At 38.9% G+C, this 23,295-nt stretch overlaps 1 protein-coding gene across 1 annotated transcript in view; it reads right to left on the minus strand.

Annotated features, from left to right (window-relative positions):
• Positions 1–802: 802 nt before the first annotated feature.
• The window catches only part of SEMA3C (sema domain, immunoglobulin domain (Ig), short basic domain, secreted, (semaphorin) 3C), a 117,142-nt gene continuing 94,649 nt past the window's right edge, over positions 803–23,295 (minus strand). The window contains exons 12-17 of the mRNA XM_010580940.1: positions 13,602–13,690; positions 11,376–11,417; positions 9,953–10,110; positions 6,915–6,982; positions 3,610–3,740; positions 803–1,647 (exon numbers count right to left, since the gene is read on the minus strand). Of these exons, the coding sequence (XP_010579242.1) occupies positions 1,234–1,647; positions 3,610–3,740; positions 6,915–6,982; positions 9,953–10,110; positions 11,376–11,417; positions 13,602–13,690 (902 nt within the window). The 3' untranslated portion in view covers positions 803–1,233. The remainder of the gene's footprint in view (positions 1,648–3,609; positions 3,741–6,914; positions 6,983–9,952; positions 10,111–11,375; positions 11,418–13,601; positions 13,691–23,295) is intronic.

Here is a 23,295-nt window from a genome sequence, read left to right on the forward strand (position 1 = left end):
ACATGCTTCTCAAGTTGTTATACTTTTTGGGTTTTGACCCAAACCCATTTTTCAGTTTTATATTTTTCCCTCATTCTTTTTTTTTTTTCCTTTTTTTTCCCCTGATCTTTTCAGCAGAAAATGGAAAATAAGAGGAAATTATGAAAATAACATTGAAATGAAAAAGGGTACAAAGACTGGAAAATGGAAATGGCTTAATTTAAAACTTCTAGTCAAAATATTTGCAGCTTCGAAAAAACAGTTGAAAAAATAATATTTTAAAATTTTCAAAGACACTCATGACTTGTTTCCACATTGTAGACCAGCTCCAACTGAATCATGAAACAGATTAAAGATAACTTACGTTTTTCATTTCTGAGTAAACACTATACAGTATACTCACATTCTGTCCTTTGAAAAAAAATGGAGTGTAAATCTTTGAAAAATAGCTAAAATACCCAAGTCACTTAGGTGTTTTTCAAAATTGTATGTATATTGAACATTTTCATGTTAGCTTTGTACCACTTATAAAGCTATGTAGTGTTATAGGACACCTTATTTTAATAAAAATCAATATGAGCAGAGATATTTTAAGTTACTTTCCTGAACTCATTAATTTATTACAACTCATACTATGCACAATAATCAGTGTTTCCTCTGATAAAGTATATAATTTTTTTTCTTCTACTCATTCCTTCATTTGACCTCTGAATGAATGAAACATCTCTACTATACTTGCTTCCTATCAGCATGCATTCACATGATTTCAACAATGAGTGAAAGCTGTAAACTCAATATTGAACAGTAAACAAGAATAAACTCATGTTCTCAAATGCAGTGCAAGGAAATCTTAGTACCATCCTACTTTGAGCATGCATCTTAACCCAGATTCTTTCACCACCAGTCTGGTTGGTACAGTTCCAGAGTTGCAAGATAATGCATTGACTTTGTAAAAATTTCTATTCAGCTGTAATTAAATACTTGCATGTTAAAGGTGAACCTGGTTTAAGATGAATACCCCGTTTTGCTTCTAGGACAGAGCCCAACCTAGTGTCAGCAAGCATCTAGGAAAGAAAATGCTCTCAATTATTTTCTTTAGTTAAGTTACACTGCATTTTATTGGGAGATGGATCTTTTCTGAGGCTTGTTGGATTTTTATTTAATTTTTTATCAGATTTGCTCAAATTTGTTCTCAATAGACAAATATAAGTCCCCTACAGTGAGGACAAAGATATCTATTACTACAAAATAAAATTAAGATCCAGGTAATTGATTCCTTCTGTTTCTACTTTTCCTGCTATTGATAAGGGCCTTTAGTTTGCTGTAGTCCCCTCTCATCTTCTGAGATTCTTCCCTCTGCTGACCTTGCTGTCTACTGTCTTTGCAGTACTGGTTAATCATCTGCATTTCTGAGTGGCTGAAAGCTCCCACAAAGTCTTTTGGGTGGAACTGCAGTGCTCGCACCGAGCTGGCCCAGGTCCAAGGGGACCACTTGTCAGTCATGAAGGCCACCATCTCTGAATCCAACACTTTGAAATTGATCTTTGCTAAGGTCTGCTTGAAGCTGTTCTCTGTTGCGATGCAGTGGTAAAGCCCCCGGTCGCTGTCTTGGACAGAGCGAATGAGGAGTCCTTGCTCAGTAGCTATGATCCTCTCATTCAGCTTGACCTAAAGGGCAAAACGACAGAAGGAATGTTTTAGGGAACGTTGTGGAACAACGCAGTCTTGGACCTCTTGGTAAAACTCACTTCGAACACCTCTTTCTTTCTTAAAGGGTTTCATAAAGGTACTGTGTTTTGCTTTATCGTATCTCCCAGAGACCACTGCTATTGCTACTGTTTGGAGAGAACTTACCTCAAGGTAGGTAAGTGTCGCTAAAGAAAAGGACTTCAATATTTTTATTTGTTATGTTACAATAGATTGGATCAGGATGAAGACAAAGATGCAAATCTGGAGACTACCTGAAAGAAGAGTTTTCATAATGTTCAAATAGCAGAACTGAGGAAATGAACTTTTATTTGCCAGGGCTACACCCCTGAGAATGTCTCTTCCAGCATCAGAGACTGCTGCCGAACCTAGATGGAAGAAAGGCGCAAAACTGGGGTTGATCTGTCATTGAACACAAGGTGGCTTCTGGTTAAATGTTTTGACTTTGAGCAGGTTCCCGGGGCTAACTTCTGAAGAACTCTAGCTGCACTGCGGAGTCTATAGCCTGGTGTTAAAGTTCTCATCACAGTGGTCTCAGCTGGGACTTGGGTCACTGGAAACCAAGAGCAATTTCTCAACTCTCCTATTTCCTTTCTGGCTTCAGACTCTGGACAATCCCAGGAGATGGTCACATCATCTGAAGGAAGGAAGTTACTGCAGCTTGTCGAGTTATCATCTGATCTTAAATGATTGTGCACACGTGCCTTTGCATATCAGCTATGAAGTGTAGAAATTGCTAATTTAACCCATTGTGAAAGAATACCAGTGCTGGTGTTTTTATGAATGACTTTTCTATTTTGCCACTGCACTTTGAATTATACCTGATTTCCTTGGGCATTCATTTATTTACTATGCTATTCTGTTATTGTAAACATTTGTAGACATTGTGGAGGTAAGATTTTCAGAAATCTGAGAGCTTGAAATGTAATTAACCCTTTGATTTCTTTAGTTTGTCTGTTGTTATTTAAAACTGCATTGATTCTAATACAGTTGTTGACCATAAGAACAAAAAAGGGAGATGCTCTGTGGAAGCAAAGTGTTAAAGAATTGCACCTAGATTGCCAGGACACAGCTTGAGTTTTTTGAACAGTACCTGAGAAAAACAGCATGAAAGACTCAGTGAAAGGCTTGTAAGTCCTTGGAAAATGGCCTGATATGAGAATAATGTTTTTCAGTATTCATAATCTATCAACAGACACCATATTACTTAATATTTCCTTTGGAAAGATGTTCCTTCTTATTCATATAGTAACTGCCTTAGATTTGAAACGGATTTTTTCCCCTTTTATGTTACTTAAGGAAGGCACATTCCCCATAAACAATCATACTGTATATTACAGTGCTGAAACTTGAGAGCCTTAGAGAGTGCAGTAATGGAAAATGTGATTGCACCATGGTGGGGAAATGCTTTTGTCAATACCTGTTCTTAGCCTGGACTAGTTTCTTGCTAAAGAAACCTTTCACATTTCTCCCACTTTTGCCTTTTGTCTCTTCAATAGCACAGAAGGGCTACTGCATGCTGGCTTCTTCCTGGACTTTATATAGGTTATTGCTTTTATGCCTATTTCCTCAGATCAATAAGAAGTCCTGAGTGCTGCAAATCTTCAGTTTGCAATTAGTAAGGTGTGAAGAAAAAATTCTTTAACTAGTTCCCTGATTTTAGGGGCTGACAGGAATTTTCTGATAGCCATTCTGTTCTGACAGAAATCACTGGGGCTGAGGAGTCAAGTCCCAGCTATACCGAAGAGTCTGCCCTTATTTATACGAGTAAAGTGCTGGCTACTGTCCTGCATCCACACAAATTTTCCAGCTTCATTGTATCCAGACTGTCTGATGAAAACACAGATGCTCCCTCGCCTTGGCCCAGGGACTGATGAGATGCTGACTGAGGTCCCTTCCAGAGCTACTGCTCATATTACTCACCTCTTTCCTCCTGTCATTGTCTTTCTGTAGCAGCCACTTAATAGAAGCCTGAGGAGATTTGGGGGTGCATTCGAGAAAGGTGGTGTTGTTTTTTACTCCATACTGAACTATTTCTGCAGCATTTCTGTATGCTAGAAAGAAAAAGAAAACAGGTCAGGCTACTGTGAATGGTGATTTGATATAGAAAGCAAGTAACTGTTTGCAATACCAGTAAAGTGAAATACATCTGAACTTGATATTGGCCAATAATAAGTAATTTAAGGCACAAAATTTTCAGAGAAATGAAATGAAATATGAAGAAGCGCATCCAGTTCCAAATACCAGTGATTTCAATCCGACATGGTCTGTTCTGAGAAAGTAGGATACCTGTGGGCTGGTAAGCTCTGCTGATGGGATAACTGAGCTCAGGGATATCGTTCCCTGAAATGAGCTCATTCTCTGCTACTACAAGAACACATGTCTAGAACTGTCCAAGGGAGAATGAAGCATTTAATATATTTCTTCACACCTCACCAGCTGACAAGCTGGGGGGCTGTGGTTGTATGACTCAAAGCACAGCAGCCTGCCCCAGCGAAGGCTCTGGCTGTTCCAGCTGCGCGCAGTATCGCAGGGAGGCGAGAGAGGGCACACTTGGCTCCCGCTCCTCCCGCAAAGCGAGGAAGGGACTTGGCTCTAAATCTGAAATGCAAGTACGTAGACAGGCCAGCAACAGAGAGCAGGACAGATTTATAGCACTCCAGCAACACCTGGGCAAGTGCTGAACGTATGTCATCGCTTAGACTTGCTGTGCCCCTTTATAGTCTTGATAGATGAACAATTGGCAGTTACCGATAGGAACTTTTACATGCTCATTGCTTGGCCCAAATCATAGTATTTGTCCTGAAAACAATACACTTCCAGATTTAAAAGCTTACATCATATATGAAATACTTTTTTTTTTTTGACAAAGGAGCAACGGATACCAAATGATATGAGAAATGCAAATACTTAGAGGTCTACACATCTAAAATCTCACTCTGTTTTGCACAGTCCTAAGACTGGTTTTCCTCAGACTCTACTTTATCTCTCATTCTTTTCAGCTTCTTTCATCAACCGATATGTGAAATTGGAATCTATTCTGCTAAAGGAAGGAGACTTTGCTTGGTTCTTGTTCTTCAAAGTTTTTAGCACATTTATGAGGTTGTACCAAAACCAATTGTAACTTTTAGGAGAATAATGTGGAAATATTTTGCATTCAAAAACCATGCGCTAGCAAAGAGCTTATGTGTGGGCTGACCTATCTGTAGCTGTAGAACAGTGAGAATCAGAGCTGCAACACATTATTATTATTATTTTTGTGTACACTGGAACTAGGTGTACCACAGAAAGGCATTTTTGTCTGTTTAATTGATCAATATATATCTAAATTCTTACCTGCTCCATACTACTACTACTCGTACATGCTAAGAAAAAGACTGAGAGAACATAAATGCATTTCTCTAATGGCCATAAGGGCTAACACAAGCATAACAATATTAAACAGAACACCTGAAAAGCAATCATACAGGCCCCTTAGTTCTTGATAATCTATTTAAAAATCGCAATATGCCAAAAATGTTGAGTTTATACATGCTGAGAAGTCCAAGGCATGCAACCTATGATGTTTAAAGACTTCATTTCAAGATTATGGTTCCCTATGAACTTGGAAGATTTCTTGCTGTTGCCTGACTCCCTGCTCTTTTGTCCTTTAGGTAGATTTAATTTTTCCCCCAACATAGTAGTTTTGCTTTAAGTGGCTTTAATTCTATTTTGAAAGAGTCTAAGCTGCTGTTTCTTTTTATCTTTTTTTCCACTGGGGAAACAACTGACATGTACCTATGCTACATCCCACGGCTATCACCAAAACATCCTTTAAAAAGTTGCTAAAACACATAAACCTATAAATACATCCACATTAAAAGAAATGGCTGGAAAACAAGAAACCTGTTTCACAAGACTGTCAAGGTTTAAACATTTGTTTCCCCTCAGCCCAGAAAGCAGACAGTTGACATTCTCACATTTTCCACCCAGAAAGAGGAGTCACCCACCCTTGGGACAGACAATGGGTGGGTGGTCACAGCACATGCCTGTAAGGTAGGACACGCAGCTCAAGTTACTTCGTGATTCAGAGCCTAAGCTTTAATATGGATCTCTCAGAGCTCAGGTGCATACTCTAATGGCAGGGTCATCTTTTGTAATTACCTGTTGAAGCTATTCAGCTTCATATAAATGACCTAATACTGAGTCATGGGGAAAGACCCACTGGAGCTGTAGATTGGCAGCTAGAGCTCAATCAGCTGCAGTTGGGCTGAGGGATCTACACCTGAGTGACTGTTGTGGTCTGTTTTGATCCAGGAGATTCTTCTGAGACCCAGCAGAGACCATTTCAGTGGAATTATTATTTACTGAACCTTTCACATGCAACTCTTAAAGCATTGTTCTTTCATTCAAAAAAGTCAATCAAAAATTTACAATCAGATCTATTATATGATCTCCACATGGTACAGATGAGAATGCACTTCAAAATGCAGGCTCAGAAACACAGGTGAAAGGAGCATAATTCTCTGACATGTGCCCTTGATTTGATGGCATACATTGCCACCACCTAGCTCAGACATGCATGTGGTTGAAGAGGATTAAGCTGCTTTTATGTATGTGTCTACTCTTACTATGACTTTGGCCATATTTGACTGGTGTCCATCAATCTGGAGAAAGTGGTAGCTGGGAGGGCAGAGCATTGGTTCACCTGTCCACCCACTCCATGCCAGGCTGACAAAACAGTTGCACTTGCTGGAACTAAGAGACTTCATAAAGAGATTTGGAATGGTTTATTTTCCCATGTAAAGGGAGAAAGGAATAATCATAATTCAAAAGACAGGCCTAGAACTTGCTGTTTGCTGAAAGATGTGCTCCAAAACTCAATATGGCATCAAATATTCAGAATAATTTTGAGGTCCAAGACTTAAATACATGAAGAGGCATTAATAAAGACTGAAGGGATTTAGAAGTAGAAAAGCCCTCAAATTAACTGTACTTGTTTCTAGTCAACACTGTCAGCTTCTCATTTCATGTATGCTGAACTATGTATTTCATGGTTCATCATTTTATCATACATATGCAAGTTTCACGTAATTGCAAGGAAATATGTTAAAATCAAAACAAAACTCAGACTTGGAAAATAATTATGCTTTACCAGTAAACCACACAGATAATGTGAGTTATGATGAATCACATAAACGAAAGTCATGCATTCTTTATATAGCATGAGGATCTCTAAATTATAGTACCTTTCAGGTTGAAACCTCGGCACTGAGTCAGAGGATTTCCATGTCTCACGTCTTGCCTACGACTCCTCCTGAAATATTTTGTAAAAACAAAATGTTATTCCAAGATAGCTACACTGCAAATAAGCACTTTTTTATTTGTGGGTTTGGGGTTTCTTTACTAGATCAACTGCTAGGGATAGTTTATGACCTACTGTGAGTGTGCTTTACTCTTGGCAGGCTTGCTAGAGTGAAGATACTGTTTAAGTGAATAATCAGTTTATAAAATGTTTGTACTTTTGGTAGGTAAATAGTTTTGCAATGGTGGTATAGAGATGGAAGGCTTAGAGGTGATGCATGAAATAGACATAGCTTCACAGTTGCAAGACCTAACGTTCAAAGCCAGAACCCCCAGCTGGAACTCTTCATAAAGGCAAGCACCTACGGATGAGATGCACAAGAGTCACAGTGCTTGTATCTAATGCATCAACAGAAAATTAAGATATAGGGCATGTTCCCTCCTTGATTTTGGCAGGCATCTTATTTTTAGTGCCTCTAGCCACCTTGGTAGCAGTATGACTGAAGTATTCCTCCAGAATAGTGGAGAGCTAAGATTCAGTTCTGTTGTCTGCTTGAGGGTATCTATTGCCAAAAGATACTCAAACTCACCAAGTCTCAGAATACTTCTAAACGGGAATTTGTTATATTATTTGGATGACAGATGCAAAATCACGATTCTGTAGCAAATTAGTTAGGGAGCTTACTGGGATTGGGAACACTGGCATTTCAGCCCTCCTCAGCTAGGAGGTCAGAGCTCTCAGAATTCACTGCATGAAAACGTGGTACCTGAATTTTTTATTCTTAAGATCTGTTATTTTGTTTGCTGAATATTCTGTAAGTTAGCTCAGTATTTATCGAGTTCAACAAAAAAATATATTGGTGATAGATTGTTGCAAATGGATGCTGCTGGGATATGGAACAGCTGTATTCTGAACTATGTAATAATGACTTGCAAGATCAGAAACCATGAAAAAAGCCCCTGGAGCTCCAGTACTGCTGAGTGAAAGGTGATGCCTCTATGGCCACATTATACCAGGTAGTGTGCAAACACCCAGAGACGGTGTTTATAATCCTGTGTCACCCGATCCTTCACTGCATTGTTTTAAAAGGAAACATTTGAAAGGTGATGTTTCAAAGGAGTAATTTCTGACATTCCAAGTATATTTTTGATGGTAAACATCAAAAATATTTCATCTTTTGCCTTGGGATCTTAACCTTTGTGAACTATTTATGTGAGCCAAAGGAGACAATGAAGAATTTCTGAGTGAATTTCAGGATTCCTGTGCTACCGTGAGCTGCTCCACACTGTCAGAAATGGCAGGCTGCTTGCATTAAGCAGTTCTGAGAATGTAAACTTACAGTCTGATATTTATAAAAAAAAAGGTGAGAAGGTGGCAGTTAGAAAATAAAGATAATACTGTCAGGTGTTTTGGGTAAATCAATGTTGGATGAGGAACCACAGTAATCCATGGGAGACAGAAGTGTCAAAAGAAGCAAATAAGCAAGTATGTCCAGCAGATACTACTGTCTAGACTATGGGATTCGGCTCTAATTACCAATGTTTTCTCCTTCACAATGTCTCTTGTTAGATAAAGTGACAACTCATTTCCTTCACATATGAAAACCAGATTTTTTTCCATACAGTTTCAGGTGTTTATTTTGGTTTGATATAAAAAGCAAATTGCAAACAAAATGTCAGCATGAAAGCAAGCCCCAGTGGAAATAACCTTGGGTGTATATAATGGGGATGGCAAAGAATCCACTGGAAACTGCACAGACTGGGTATACCTGACTGCTCATTATATCTTTTGGCAGCTATGTTAGTGTAGGAGGTAGGTGGCCTGAAACTTGGGGATTTTTCTTTCCTCCCCCCATCTTCTGACCTTTGTTCCATGGAAGAAAACAATCATTTTGCCGACTGGAGGCTGAGTATGCTGAGTGAAAGCAGTAAAAACTCCAGGTACTTTGCCAATGGATACATGGCCAGGTTAGGCTTTACCTTTTAATCTCAAATAAGGAATGAGTCAAGAAAACTTTGCAATAACAAAAGCAATTGTCTTTAATCCCAGGGGATGACATTGTCATCAGCTGGTTGGGTCACTGAAGCAGAGCCAAACTTTGCCTGTTTCTGTCTACTGTCTCCCTCCACGTAGGTAAAGGAGTAAAGTCCATTAACTGCATCTGGTATTCTGCCTCTGCAGCTCAGGTGCAGGCAGTGAGCACAGTGGCACGTGGTGGGCAAAGCTCTGGCATACATCTGAAGGGTTTGTCTCCTCTGCAGTAATACCTCATTGTGTATTCTGTAGCTTTGTTTGTCTATGAAGTGAAATCTTAGTAATACAAGAGCTCACTACAGCCTCCTGCTATTAAATATTTCCCTTGGGAGGAGGAAAGAGGCTCCTGTTTTGCATAAGAATTATGAGATGGACTATTAGCTCTGCTGTAAATTAAAGAGAAATTGCTTTCCCTGTCTGCTTTAATAAATCTCATGTCAAAAACTCCAAATTTGCAGGCATTACATGGAAATCACATTTGCCTAAAATTTCCCTGGAAATAATTCTTCTCACTTAGGAGCAAATGAGGAACAAAAAAAATAAATGACACTATTCCTCAGACAGCCCGAGAGATATTTTGCTGTGTTTAGGGCTATCATAATTACATTCATAGCGAGCAACTGAATTTAAACAAAGGGAAAAAATGTTTCACTGATTTTGTGTGCGTGAGCCAGAAGGATTAATATTTATGATTAGGAATGGTTTTTTACCTCTTTTTTTCAGTCCATTATTTTAAATATGAAAAGGCAAGCTCTTTGTCATACACTCTTGCAACACACACTCCTAGGTGATGAACAATGCCAAGCATGATAGCTACGGAGGTATTGCTTGTAAATGCTCCTGAAAGGAATGACATCCCACTTCTCCATCACATTACAACACCCCAGGCTACATAGCAGAACAAAGGCCTTTCCTTGCAGACTTCACTGGCCCCTTAGTACTGCTCACCTTTTCCCTGTGGGATAAAACCTGGAGCAGGAGTTTCCATCCCAGGCACAGTAGGGGTCTCGGGCGAGGCAGCAGTCGGCGCAGGCGGTCCCGTAGATGTGGCAGCGATGCAAGGATACCTGGGTGACCCCTTCATCTGAGCTCACGTACAGCTGTTGCTGGAGAAGGAAATGGGAAGATTTATTTCAGATGTGGAGGAGCTTCACCCAAGACTCGGCTAAAGCACCTAAAAACCTTTCAATTAACTTTGGAATTAACTCAAGACCAAGAGGGGAGCCACTAATATACATAAAGCCAAGATAAACAGAAATCCCCCAGGTGAACAGGCCTATAATATTTCCACCTTCCTGTTAGAAAACACTTAGAAACACTGGGGAACGTTAATGTTTTTTGGACATTGAGTGTCATTGTTCTGTTCTGGGGCACATAGGCTGAGTTAATATTGCTCAGATTTGAGAACTTGGTTCTTAGTCAGTGAGGATTATTGGCTCAGGCCTTTGAACTAAGTATTTTCTCTGCATATAGTCACTTTAATAAATATTATGCAGAGTTCCTGGTTGGATTCTCCAGTGCATGGATTTCCAAGACATAAAACCTAGAGATTATGTTGAGGCTTAGGGCCAGATTCTGATAGCCTTATATACCTGGACGAATAAGCCAGAACAACTTCTATAATAAATTAGAGCTTTTGCAAAAGAAGTTCAAAGTGAATAGGTCATCACCAAAATCTGGGCCAAAATGACTGCTTTACTCAGCAACAATTAACTAATCATTCTTAAAATATAAATTGTAATCAACAAAAACCTTGAAACTCTCCTGATCTTTTTGTCATAAAACTAAAAAAATTACACTAAATTCAATTAAGCGAATAACGTTTACTTATTAGTAATTTTGTAAAATATTGAGCAACATGTTGCTTGCAAAATCATGGAATACATATTTTTAGTTTGAGCATTTAACATTTCAGCAGAAATCCTCTCAGCTCTTTTCATCATTCTTATTGCCATCATTTATTACTAAGGAACAAAGATGCACAATTGCACCATGGACCCAACAGCCCCAACACCACCTTTCTGCATGGATCAGACTTGAAGGGCAAAATTTTATTTAGGCCTTAAAGAAAAAAAGGGGAGAGCGAATTTCCTCTTTTAGTACTTTTTTTCCTTAACTGTCAAACAAACCAACAAAAAAATGGACACTTTCAGTGAATTAGAAATGATACATAATGAATAGAAATTCTTTTATCTTAGTGGCTCTGGGACATAAAAAACAACTCATGCAAACTTCAGTCAAGTTTCTCCATATTCATTATGGAACATCTGCCTATACTTAGTATGCTGCACAAAACCTGGTATTCTAACACCTTTAAGTCAATTTGCTTCTCAATTAATAAGCACTAAGTAAGCATCCTACTTTTCTTTACCTTTTTAGATGAAATCTTCATTGTCGTTATAGGAGAATTACTCTGAAAGACAAAATTCCAAACCACATTTACAAGGACTCTCTTATTAATACTGTCCCAACATTAAAATTTGAAATTCAATAAAACCTAAGTAAGTCATAGCTAAGAAAACTATAACTTTTTATATCTTAGAAAGGCATCACTCACTCCTACTAATTTTTTGCTATTTTCAGAACTAAACAAATTACATATATACAATTAATGTCTCACAAAATGTATTGGCTAAACTCAACCGCATCATTATTACTCATGTGCATCAACAAGTTTTTGTACACTTCTAATTAACCTGCATCTGTGTTACCTCAGCAATATAGGAGCAATGTGTTTTGAAGCCATTATTCTCACTTTGTAATAAGAAACAATGTTTGTCCTTTGACAATGATGATAAGGAAAAATCATACAATAGCTCATGCATATTCACCACATGATCTGGATAAGAATATGTCATATTTCTCCTACACATTGTCTACGGCGCATAGAGTTTGGTTACCATCCAACATATACGTTCAGATAATCAATGACTAGAATGTTAAAAATGGCATGTGTGTTATCGAACGTTTCTTTCCCAGAGACAGTACTGTGTACTACTATGTGTCATCACTGCAGTCTTTTATTGTCTGTGTCCAAACCAAACGTCAAAGAGCTGGAAAAGGAATTATCAAATTCATTGCCTTAAGCAAGTGAAGCAATTCATTATTCTCATCCGAACAAATGATAAAATTGATGGTAATAAAAATGTTCAGGATTTTTTTAAGATTTAGCATTTGCTCAGTCACAAAAGAAAGCCATAACGGTGGGCTAGGATTAATTGCAGTGGACCACAAGCACAGCAGGGAGGCCAGGACTAGAAACGCTGGCTGCGAATCATGTGAATTGGCAACGGTTGGAAGGAGTTTAGGGCTGCTGCAGTATTTCATGAAATGTCTGGAGACTCAAGGTCAAATGCAACATTGGATCTAATGCCACATTCTCCTTTCCTTGCTTATACTCTGGAAAGGAATCAGTGCTTTGCTTACTCTCGATATTTACTAGCACACAGCCAGTGATCTCATTCCTGCTCTCTTGAAAAGACTCATCAAAATACTGCCATGCTGCCCGCACAGATTGCAATGGTAGAGGTTACGACATCATGATTTTTAGGGTGCAGGATAATAAAGTCTGTGCACAGACACCCAGAAACTAGGTTTACGTTGAGAATTCCTCTCAGCCCACCTATCTTCTTGCTGTATGAATTTATGTTTCAGTAAATGGAATTAGTAATACTTGGGTGAAGGGTACTCTTTAGGTAATATTACTCACATATATCTTTTTTAAAGGGAAGTCTTCAACAAAAGCCTAGCAAGACTAATTATGCCTTTATGAGGATTAACACAGAGCGTATTCTTTTCCTTAAAGAATTGTTAATGCTGCCTGTCTAGATAAAAAAGCTTAAATTTTCCTTTTTGTATCCCCTCAATGAAGTAGAGAAAAGCCCATGACAAAACCCTTAACTAAGTTTTAAAGACGCATACTACCATTTGCCCCGAGACTACCTGATTTAAAGAATAGCCCATTCAAAAATTTGAAAGGGATTTTTCAACATGAGGGCGAACATTTTCTTTAGGTTATTACAAGCTGCTACATGCCAAAGTAATTGACAGAGGCTATTCCCCTATTTCTCCCTGTAGTTGTTTGTGTTTCTTTTCAGCTCATTTTGTGTTGAGCTTGTAGTTTTCTTTACTCCAGAGGCCTGTGGCTTTGAAGAACTGGAGTTAAGCAAAATCAGCACTGGTTTGCTTCCATTCTGCAGCTTAGAATCAGGAAGATTATCAGATAATCAAAGAAGTACAAAAATCTTAGATTCCATCTGTAAATAGTGACAGTCTCAATACGTGATGCCAGTGATAGAAGTTGCCTTCTGGCAGCCACTATAACATTACCTTGTAAAAATGTGATTAGCCCCTTCTAGCTAGTACAACAACATAAAAAATAAGCAACTTAAATATAGGGGGAAAAAAAGACTTAAGCTAGCTACAGCCTTCATAACACTGGACATTTTATATTCTGCTTTGCATGGGTATCAAGATGACAGTATGCACATTTACTTGATCTTTTATCAAGTCACAGCTGCCCTTGCCAAAGTCTCTTAGAACAAAGTGTTTGTGTGAACATACACATTGGAAGAGTAAAAGTAGGAGCAAGCCAAACCTGAAAAACCTCCAGCTCTTCTAAAATGAGTTCTCCACTTGCAGAGAAGTTGGTGGGTAGGACAACAACTTTTTGTACGGTTCCTTGATCTGGAAAAGATGAGAAAAAGTAAGACCATGTGACAGAGACAAAGAAAAAAAACCCCAGATGAACCATTATCGATTATGAAAAGAAACCATCAAAGCAAGCACTATCACATAGTGAAAGGTAAGAAAAGTTCAGTAATTTCTAGGGTTTTGGGTCAGAAAGAAGCATGAGATGACTCCTTATATAGGAATATTATATACAGTATTCTCACACCTGAACATGAAGAAGTCATGGTAAGATTGGAGTTACTACCATTACTGCTACCATTCTACCCAAAAGGATCAATCAAAATCAGTATCTTCTGTACTAGTTGCTGTACAGACACACAGACAGAGGCAGTATCTATCCTAATGATCTTAAAGTAAAAACACAGCAATATAAACAGGTTAAAGGGAGCTACTGCAGAATTTAATATATATTCATATTTGTAAATAAAATGTAATGACAACTGATGACATGAAAGGTAAACATTCCAAAGAATAACTCTATCTACACCTAAACAAAGTAAGATGAAAGCTTTTTTTTTTCAGGAAAGTCAAACAATAATCAAATCTGTTACGTATTGGTAGGAGTTAATATTTTGGTCCATAAGGAAAAAAGGAAAAGCAAGGTGAAGTTATTGTAGCTACTCCATCATGGCTGTCCTCTCAAAATACAGTTCCAAGCCTCCCTCAGATCAAAGGAGTAAGAAGTAAGAAGGATGGGGCAATAGCAGTGTTTTTGCAGGGTAGATGTGATGAGTGAGACCAAAGGGGATATTTGTGATCAGTTTTCCAAATTTGTTATGTGGAAAGAATATATGAGATGGAGGGGTCCATCTGTGAAGGCTCTTAAAGGCTCAGACAGCCACTGAAGTATTTCTGATGTGGCAGAAAAGGCGGACTGTGGGAGAATCACAAGGACAAGCATTTTTACTTGGAAAAAGCACAGCACATAGAATTCCTCTTGCCTGAAAGGCCTGGAAATTAGACTGAGTAGAATAAATTTATTTGCTCAATACTGATTCTGAGGAATGAGACCACATGGTATAGATTCTGTTCGGCCTTCAAAAGTTTTATGAGCAATATAGACTTGTGCGGTTAGTAAAACATTAGTATAGCACAATATAGGTAAGTATCTACGTGTATTTTTATGAATTTGTGACCGAGGAAAGGAAATCTCAGCTTCCTGTTTGGCAATTCATGATGTAGACAACATAAACTGAAAAAGGGCAATTTTGCTTTGCTTTTAAGGTCAGTGACTAAATTGCATAGCTGAAGCTGCAGGGCAAGTTGGTTACAGTAAATAATTTACATCTTCTTATTTCCCTGGAGGAAGCCAGCAGATAATAATATATTTTATTTAAAAAAAAAAAAAGGTTTAAAGCCAGAATATTGATGTGTAACGACCTGACCACACACAGAGAGCACATTGCAGTATTTTGTCATTTAAAAAAAAAAAAAGAAGGAAAAGAGAAATTGAAAGCTGACAAGACTTAAAAATGCATAGCTATCAATTGTACATGCTCAGGGCACGTTAGGCATGAATTTTTCATGAGAATTTTCTGTGGAGAACATTTATTCTCATTATTCAATGGCACGATAAACCAGTTCCTTCCGAAGAAACTTTACTGAAACTAAATCTTGTGATAGCACAGCTGTGGTCTAGACTGGGTGCCAGTATTAGCAAAGCTATGAGAACCTGAGAGAGATTTACTAACTGCCAGGGCCCACCGAAGCTTTAAACTGCTGCAGATGCATCCCTCGTTGGAGCTAAGGAGAAGCATGTGCATATGCACGTGCATGTGTGTGTGTGCATTTCTGCTCCTGCTAAAGGGAATAACCCACTCACAAATATATACAGTTTAAGTCCAGTCTACCTCTGCCTCTTTGCATCCTTTTATCAGTGTGTTGTCTCTAACATTACAACATACCATACAAAATACCATATCAGAAGTGCAGGGAGGAGTTGCAGCCTTTTGTGTTTTTTTTCAGCTGCCTGAAAAGTCTCAACTACCTGTAACCCTGACATACAGGGCACTAAGCATGTTGACAGTGACCTTACCTGCAAAGAAATCTGAGGCTGCTGAGCCTCTGAAGAACCGGTTTATTTCAATGATCCATTAGCGCATGCCACACATTTAAAATTCCTAAATTGTCTTCAGTCCTCAAACATTGCCCCGAACAGAAATCAGAGCCTGAAGGGAGATTTTATCCCCGGCATTGGCACAGAAAATACTGATAATGCCTGACGCCAACTCCTTGTGTCCTAATAACCTTTCCTATTTGAAAAGTAGGTTCCTATCTACCTTTTTGTCACACCCCAGAAAAATACACAGAGTTAAGGACTGTTTACCTCGGTATTCAGTTCCCTTCACTCAATATTTTACCATTTGCTTTGACTCAGTATTGTACCATGAGGGACAGATCCTTGCAGAAAGGAATGTTCCATTGTTTTAGAGGAAACTTAATACAACATTTAAAATAAATATTCATGTTATGGAAAGTAGGCAGTAGAAAGTTATTAATTAAATAAAATTACTTAAAGCAAGGGATTCTAATAGTCTGTACATATATATATACACACATACTTCCAACAATACATGGCTTATAGGCTATAGCCCTCCACCACTTCTGGAAATAGTTTTTCTACTGTTTCTCAGCCTTTTCCTTAATAAATGAAAAGCAAATATTTGTGCCCAAAACCCACTTCGTATTTCCTTCTCAGTAGTACTGATGTCTCCACTATAAGCACAGTAGCTGACAAATCAAGTCACTTACACATGTTCACATCAGAAAGCTTATGGTACATCTGAGTTTTGTTGAAAACCTTATTTACTTATTCCCTTTAATGGCAAGGCAGCAAACTAAATTCCCTGGGTCAGAAGGAAGGTATGAAAGGATGCAGCACTGTGCACTGCAGGAGATATATGCAAAGTAGCACTGCCTGAGCTGTTTCCCAGTGTATTTAACAATAGATAATCTTTTGCATTGTAAATCAGGCATAAGAGATCACTAAACAAGTGTAAGTCAAATATTTTCATGTTTAGGTCAACACATGAAATTATAAGCTAATTCTGTAAAAATCATAAAAGTGAACAGGATGGTTTCCTTCACCGTTTACTTGTTACTTCCAGAAATCCACTTGAAAACAGTTCTACATTGTTATGATTTCACACAGTCATGAAAAAATCCATTGTGTCTCCAGAATATCAATCCACCACTAGAATGCATGAAGTGAAGGGGCAGATTTATGCTCACCAATTCCCTGACTTTTCACTGGGAGCTGTTTGCAGCTTCAGATCAGCCCAGCAGTCTGTGAGCTGAGGGCAAATGGACAAACAAGAAGGAATGTCCCTCAAGCTGACAGCAAGAGGACAAGAGTGACTCATAATGTTTTTCTGTTTCAAACCTGCTTGAACGACTGCAGGTAGCCCAGCTTGGCATGGAAGACAATGTTGCTGGGATCATGTTCCTTCTGAGAGGACTGAGAAACAGGGAACAGCAAGGGAGGAAAGTGCTAACAACCTGTAGACTAAAAACTGGTGTAGAGAGTATGCAGAGTGGGAAATAAATGGAGAAGGAAGGCAGTCCAATAAATGGTCCAAGGAAAGAAGAAGAAGAGACAAATTAATAATAATAGTATTAGTAGTAATAATAATAAAATATTCCTTGAAAGGCAGGGCATTATTGTAGGCTGGTATTAATCAGCTAAGCTTCATTGATAGCAGTTGGACTATGCCTGATTGCACTAATTCCTGGTCTGGCTGACCATGGCCAATGGAAAAGGCGAAGCTTAATGAACGGCAATTAAAAATACACAGGTGTTGGGCTGAATCTGCAGGTCTGAGTTTAAACCTCATTCTCTGAATTTTGACTAGCTTTTCTTTCCCCAGCCCTAAGTGAACACTGCAGTTGTCAGTATTGTGAGCCTCACAGAGAGTCAGGACCCATCTACCCCTGAGCCACATCACATGCACAAATTCAACAACAAATAAAACCCCTGACTTTTCCACATCATAAAAAAAGGACTGCAATGGACACCAACTGCTACTCTGACAGGAGTTTCACAGAGAGGCTTCCTCCCTCCCTGATGTGTCTGACGGTGCTGGAGACCCTCTGAAAACTTTTCTCTGTCTTGTACCTGTCAGTCTAGTGGCAGCTTAATTATTTTTGGTCTCTAATCTGGGTTGAACCTGATGCAAACAGATAACATTATGAAGAAAAAAGAAAGCAAAGAGTTTGCAGAATGCTTGCAATCTCTCCATTTGAGAAAAAGTTGAGGCTCAGCAGAGCACCTGAGATGGTGGCAGGTTAGCAGTCAGGGCTGAGAGCCAGGTCCCCACGCTCTCTGCTGTCCTTAGGTTTCTGGTGCAAGTCAGGGATCCAACCACAGCCACCTAACCTCTCTGTGCTTTAGTTCACTCATCTGTCAAAGGGGTGTAAGTTTTTTCCAGCTCATAGTATTACTGTGAGACCTCATAAAATTCAAGCTGCATCAAAACCCAAAAAGACAGATGCAAATGTCTAATGAGCTCACATTTGAGGGTGGAACTTTCACATAGCCCCAGCTCAGTCAAACTTTCGGGACACACTATGAGCTTGTTTGAACAAAAACAGAACAGGGGAAACGAAACAGGTGAAGGCACACCCTCTTAACTTACTTATCTTCTTAAAAGGCTGTGAAAAGGCTTTGGATGAGTTCATCAAGGAAAGGGTTTGAATGACTCAGACACTATGACCAAGAGGAAGAAGGAAACCATCTGCTGCCTGTTGTGCCACTGTTGTGCAACATCATCTTCCCAAGCTCACAGTCACGAAGCTACAGCCAGCAAATCTATAGGAGGCAAGTTTGCTCTTCTGACCAGATTATCACTCTCTGCTAGAATCTGTAGCTCATTACATGATTTTGGCTATTACATTACTGGAGGCTACTGTTGTCAACAAGGGTTAGTTTTCCAAAAAGACAGCCATCATGTAACACCATGAAAATGAGTATTACAACCTTATGCTCTGAAGACACTTACTGCATCCAGACTTTGAAAACAAGTGTTGCATCAGAGAAGAAAAGATAATAAGAAACATCGATCAACCTCATGCCACATCAGATGCATGTGGCTCACATTAATCTTCTGAATAAGCCACACTGAAATCTGAAGGGCCTTTTCATGACAGTAACTTAGATCTCTTTCCACAAAAACATATCCCATCTTGATAGCAAGGAGCCGAAAAAAATCCTATTGGTGCCTATGGCTGTTTAATGTACCCAAGTTTGACCCAGACATTTAAATATTTTCATAACACCAAGAGCAATAAAAAACCCCGTGCATAATCTTTTGGTTGTGCAATCTGCATGTACTTTGACCAAAAGCTTTCGTACTGCAAGCAGTAGGTGGCATGCTTAAAAAACAAATATTAATCTCAGGAAAATGTTCTCATGCTGTTTTACTGCTGTTCTTAAAACTCAGATGGAAAACAATCTACCAAAGGATAAACAGAAAATATTGAAAGCTTGGGTTCTTTAGATATAGCTGAAATGAGTAAAGTCATTACAGTAAAACTCTAGGGTGAATCAAAAACTTCAAGACTCAGTCCTGGCCTACCACAGAAATGGGATAATTGAAGCAGAACTCTAACCCCAAATTCCTGAACTGAATATGTTATTACTCATTGCATAGGGAAAAATTATCATCAGCATCGCCCTTGTCAAATACGCAAATGAGCCATTACATTCTATCCAAGTAAATTATCCCTCGGTGTTTGGGAAGACGAGGTATAGAGCACTCTTCTCTTGTAGCACTGCTCTCTACCATTAAACAGTTGTTCCTTACTCTAAATCAGCTCATTTCAAGGGGGGGGTGAAGAGATCCCTTTGGGTGGACTTAACAAAACCAGCAAGTTTTGTCAAGTGCTTTGGGAGTCTTCACGCTGAAAAGCATAGGGAAAACAGGAGATGGTTATCTTTTGAAAAGCGGGTGGAATGCTGCAAGAACAACGCCTGTCCCTGGGATTTATTTTGTTAGCTATGTAGGTGAGCGAGGGAGAACAGCAATGTATTAACTCTGGGCATGGACCAGGCCCTGTGAGCTCAGCACTTTTGTCTGGGGGTGCAAAGGAAACACTACATTTAGTTCACCTTAATGTGAAAAAATGACACAGCTGCCTATACCCTCCTATGCCATGGCTACATGATGAAAACCACTGGGGTTCTTGGAGCTTTATACTTCTGTTATTCTTCACTTGTATTCAGGAACTGATTTATTACTGAGGCTATAGAGGAGGAAGAGAGGAAAAGCTAAACATTTTGTGTGCTCTGCATCTGGCAAGACATAAAACACTCCAATTTCAAGCATGAGACAGGTCACTGACAGTGACAGACATGGCTGGCAACATCTCAGTTCAGCAGCAGTAACTCATCATCTGAGCTGAGTGTAATTGTCACCAGGTGTCAAGTCCCATTGTCTCTGGCTGTGGGGCTCCAGGCTCCCAAGGAAATTATCACATGAAATTCTCCTATACAATCTGGTTTTTGCATTTGCCGGGACAAACTGACACCAAAGCAAATCCCCTCTGCATTCCTTTTGACAGTTAATATCTCTATCGAATCCTCCTGAGTCTCACAGAAAGCAGAGAATAAAGAAAACAAGTTTCTCCTCTCAGTGGCTGAAACTTGATCACTTTTATTTAAAAGGACTGAGAAATGCAGTAGCTTACATCGTACCAATTTCTTCTGAGGAAGACCTTGGAAGCTATTAACGTCCTGTGCCCTGCTCAGGAAGAATAATGCCTCCCCTCCAACCAACTAGAAAGCAGACAATGATCCTCATCTCCAATGTAATGTGGAAGATAAAGCAATGAATATAAAGTATTGAGCTGCAGTTTATGTATTTGATCCATCATGGATCCTGTGCTGATCCCATAGAAGAGGATTAACAAAGTGTAAGAACAAACTGAGGTACGTTAATCTTTTTAACGAATCACAGATGTATGTGTGAGGCCACACTGACCACTTAAAAAGAGCCAGAAGCTAATCAAAGTATAAAATGAAATTACCCATATTTGTCTCTTGCAGAATTACTAAAATGCTAACTATCAATATTGTGATTTCATGCACATTTCAAATTTTCATTACATTTCCAGTATTAACTGTCACTGCTACATTAATGATCCTGTATTGGTTGGAAACTTATATGTCTTTATCTTTTCCACTAATCTTTAGTAGAATTTTCCTCCAATTGACACTAGATGCTTATAGAGCATTTTAAAACAATGGCATCGCTATATAAAAATTGCATAAAATGTTCATTTGAAAGTTATGTACTAGCCTACCAAGCTATTACTCTGGCTAAACATAGTGATTTGGCAAGGAATAAAGCTAAGAGAAAACCAAACCTTCTCTTTTACTAAGTGTTTTTGTGGAGTTGTGTAACAGCTGTAGGGACATCTATTAACATTTCTGGTACTTCTACAGTAGTGTACAAAGACTCTTTTCTTTACTTCTTTAGGAAACGAGGAAAATTACCCTAAGGGGTCCCAAAGTCAAGAACTGTAGCTGCATTAATTAAACTAAAAAGAAAACGTGGTTACATGTTAGGGGAGGCAGGGGGAAACGCACCTCAAGAAAGCACTGTCCTAATTAGCTTAATTCGGTAGTTTCTAATGACTCTGCAAGTAGGATCAAAGTGATCTTCAAGAACACCTTAAAATCACTTATCAACTGCCAAACAAGGAAACAAAAATACCCAGATAAAAAACTTGATGAAATTCCTAATGTAATTCATTACCCAGAGCTTCTTCTACCCTGACTATGCCTTATAGTATTCTAAGCATTCACAGTACAGTAGACGGTGACCTGGTAAAGGTTTGACACAAGAACACAAATGAAGTGTTTCAGTTTTCCTGTCTCCTTTCACTGAACCGCAGAAGCCTGTAGGCTGGACGGGGTCTCTAGAAGTCATCTGGTCCAGTCCCCCATTCAAAGCGGGTCCAGTTAGAGCACGTTGCTCAGGGCTGTGTCAGGTTGGGTTTTGAATCCTTTGAGTCTTTGAGGAAGGAGAATTCACAGCCTCTTTGGGCCCCTGTTCCAATATTTGATCACGCTGACAGTGAAAACCTTTTACTCTATATCTAATTGCAATGTCCGACATTGCAACTTGTGTCCAATCCCTCTCACTCTGACACCGAAAACCTTGAGAAGAGTCCAGATTTGTTTTTTCCCATTAGGTAGTTGTACCCTCCCGTTAGGTAGTTGTCAACAGCAGTAAGGTCCCCCCTTAGCTTTCTCTGAATAAACCCAATTGTCTCAGCCTGTTCTCATACATCACATGCTACAGTCCTTTAACTGATCTTGTTCCGTTAGGTCAATGTTTTCCATGTACTGGGGAGCCCACAACTGGACATGGTACTCCTGACAGGAGTCAAATACAGGTGAAGAATCCCTTCCAGCAACCTGCTGGCTGGATACGCTTCTGCTAATACAGCACCATACGCAGTTGGCCTCCTTTGGTACAAGGGCACCCTGCTGATTTTGATAGTTGGGGAGGTTTTTCTAAGAGTGAAGAGAGTTTATTTTAATCCTGCCCCTATAGAAGCCTGATGCTCCTGAGAGATCTTTTAGCACCAGCTTCCTAAATCTATTATAACGGGAAGGTTATTCGCAGCCCCATGTGAGTTTGTTGGCAGACACGGTTATTCTACAAGCAGAAAACAACCAGGACCCCAATAACATGTGAGCCATAAAAGCAATGCAGCCATCTCTGTAATTATTTTCTGATGTTCACAGATATATTTGTTCTCCTGGAGTTCTTTTCCTTTGTTCTACTTGAAACCATCTGGAGTAAAAAAGATTAGCCTTTGTGCCTATCAATCTATAATGCCCTGTTAAGCCAGCAGCAGTTTCAGATGTGAATGAATCCTAGGGTCTAGCCAGAGTACCACTCCGCTTGTCTGCTTCAATCAGAAGAGTGTGATTCATATCTGAATATTTTAAAAAATCAAAATTGATCAGTATGAGAATCACTTGACCTGTTCCCTGCAGACTTCAGAAGCATAACACCAGATTCAAATCTGATGTAACTAAAAACAAAATGTAGGTTATATTAGACAGAAATTATTTCAGAATACTTGGATCAAATTCTCTGTGTCCACTACTGCTAGGACTCCAGCCATTTGTTTCTTGTTCTCTGCTAAGTACTTCCATATTTTTACTTTTTTTTTTTTTGTGGAGTTGTTATTTCTGCCTTTGTAACATCCTGATCAGCTTGTGTTTTTCTTCAGAAGTAGCTTACACAGCATATAGTAAATAATGATGATGTGAGTATACAAAACAATACAAAGCCAGATTTTGGTATTTTTACTCATGTTAGAGTGCATCAAATTCTACTGTGGAATCCTGTTGCAGACAAACCATATTCAAGAGAATATTATAATTTAGATCAAATACGTTATACACTAGTGTTGATTTCTGTCTCAAATAAAATTCCTATCAATACAATGTATCTCTTGCACCTAAATAGCATCTATAGTAAACATAAAAATGTGCAGAAAGTAAAAAGAACATAATGTATGGATTTCTATAGATGTTTTTGTAGATAGCGAATACATTTAAACAAATGTTTCTGAAAGCTGTA

Source organism: Haliaeetus leucocephalus, unplaced genomic scaffold (assembly GCF_000737465.1).
Source record: "Haliaeetus leucocephalus isolate CR32 unplaced genomic scaffold, Haliaeetus_leucocephalus-4.0 Scaffold751, whole genome shotgun sequence".
Lineage (NCBI taxonomy): Eukaryota > Metazoa > Chordata > Aves > Accipitriformes > Accipitridae > Haliaeetus > Haliaeetus leucocephalus.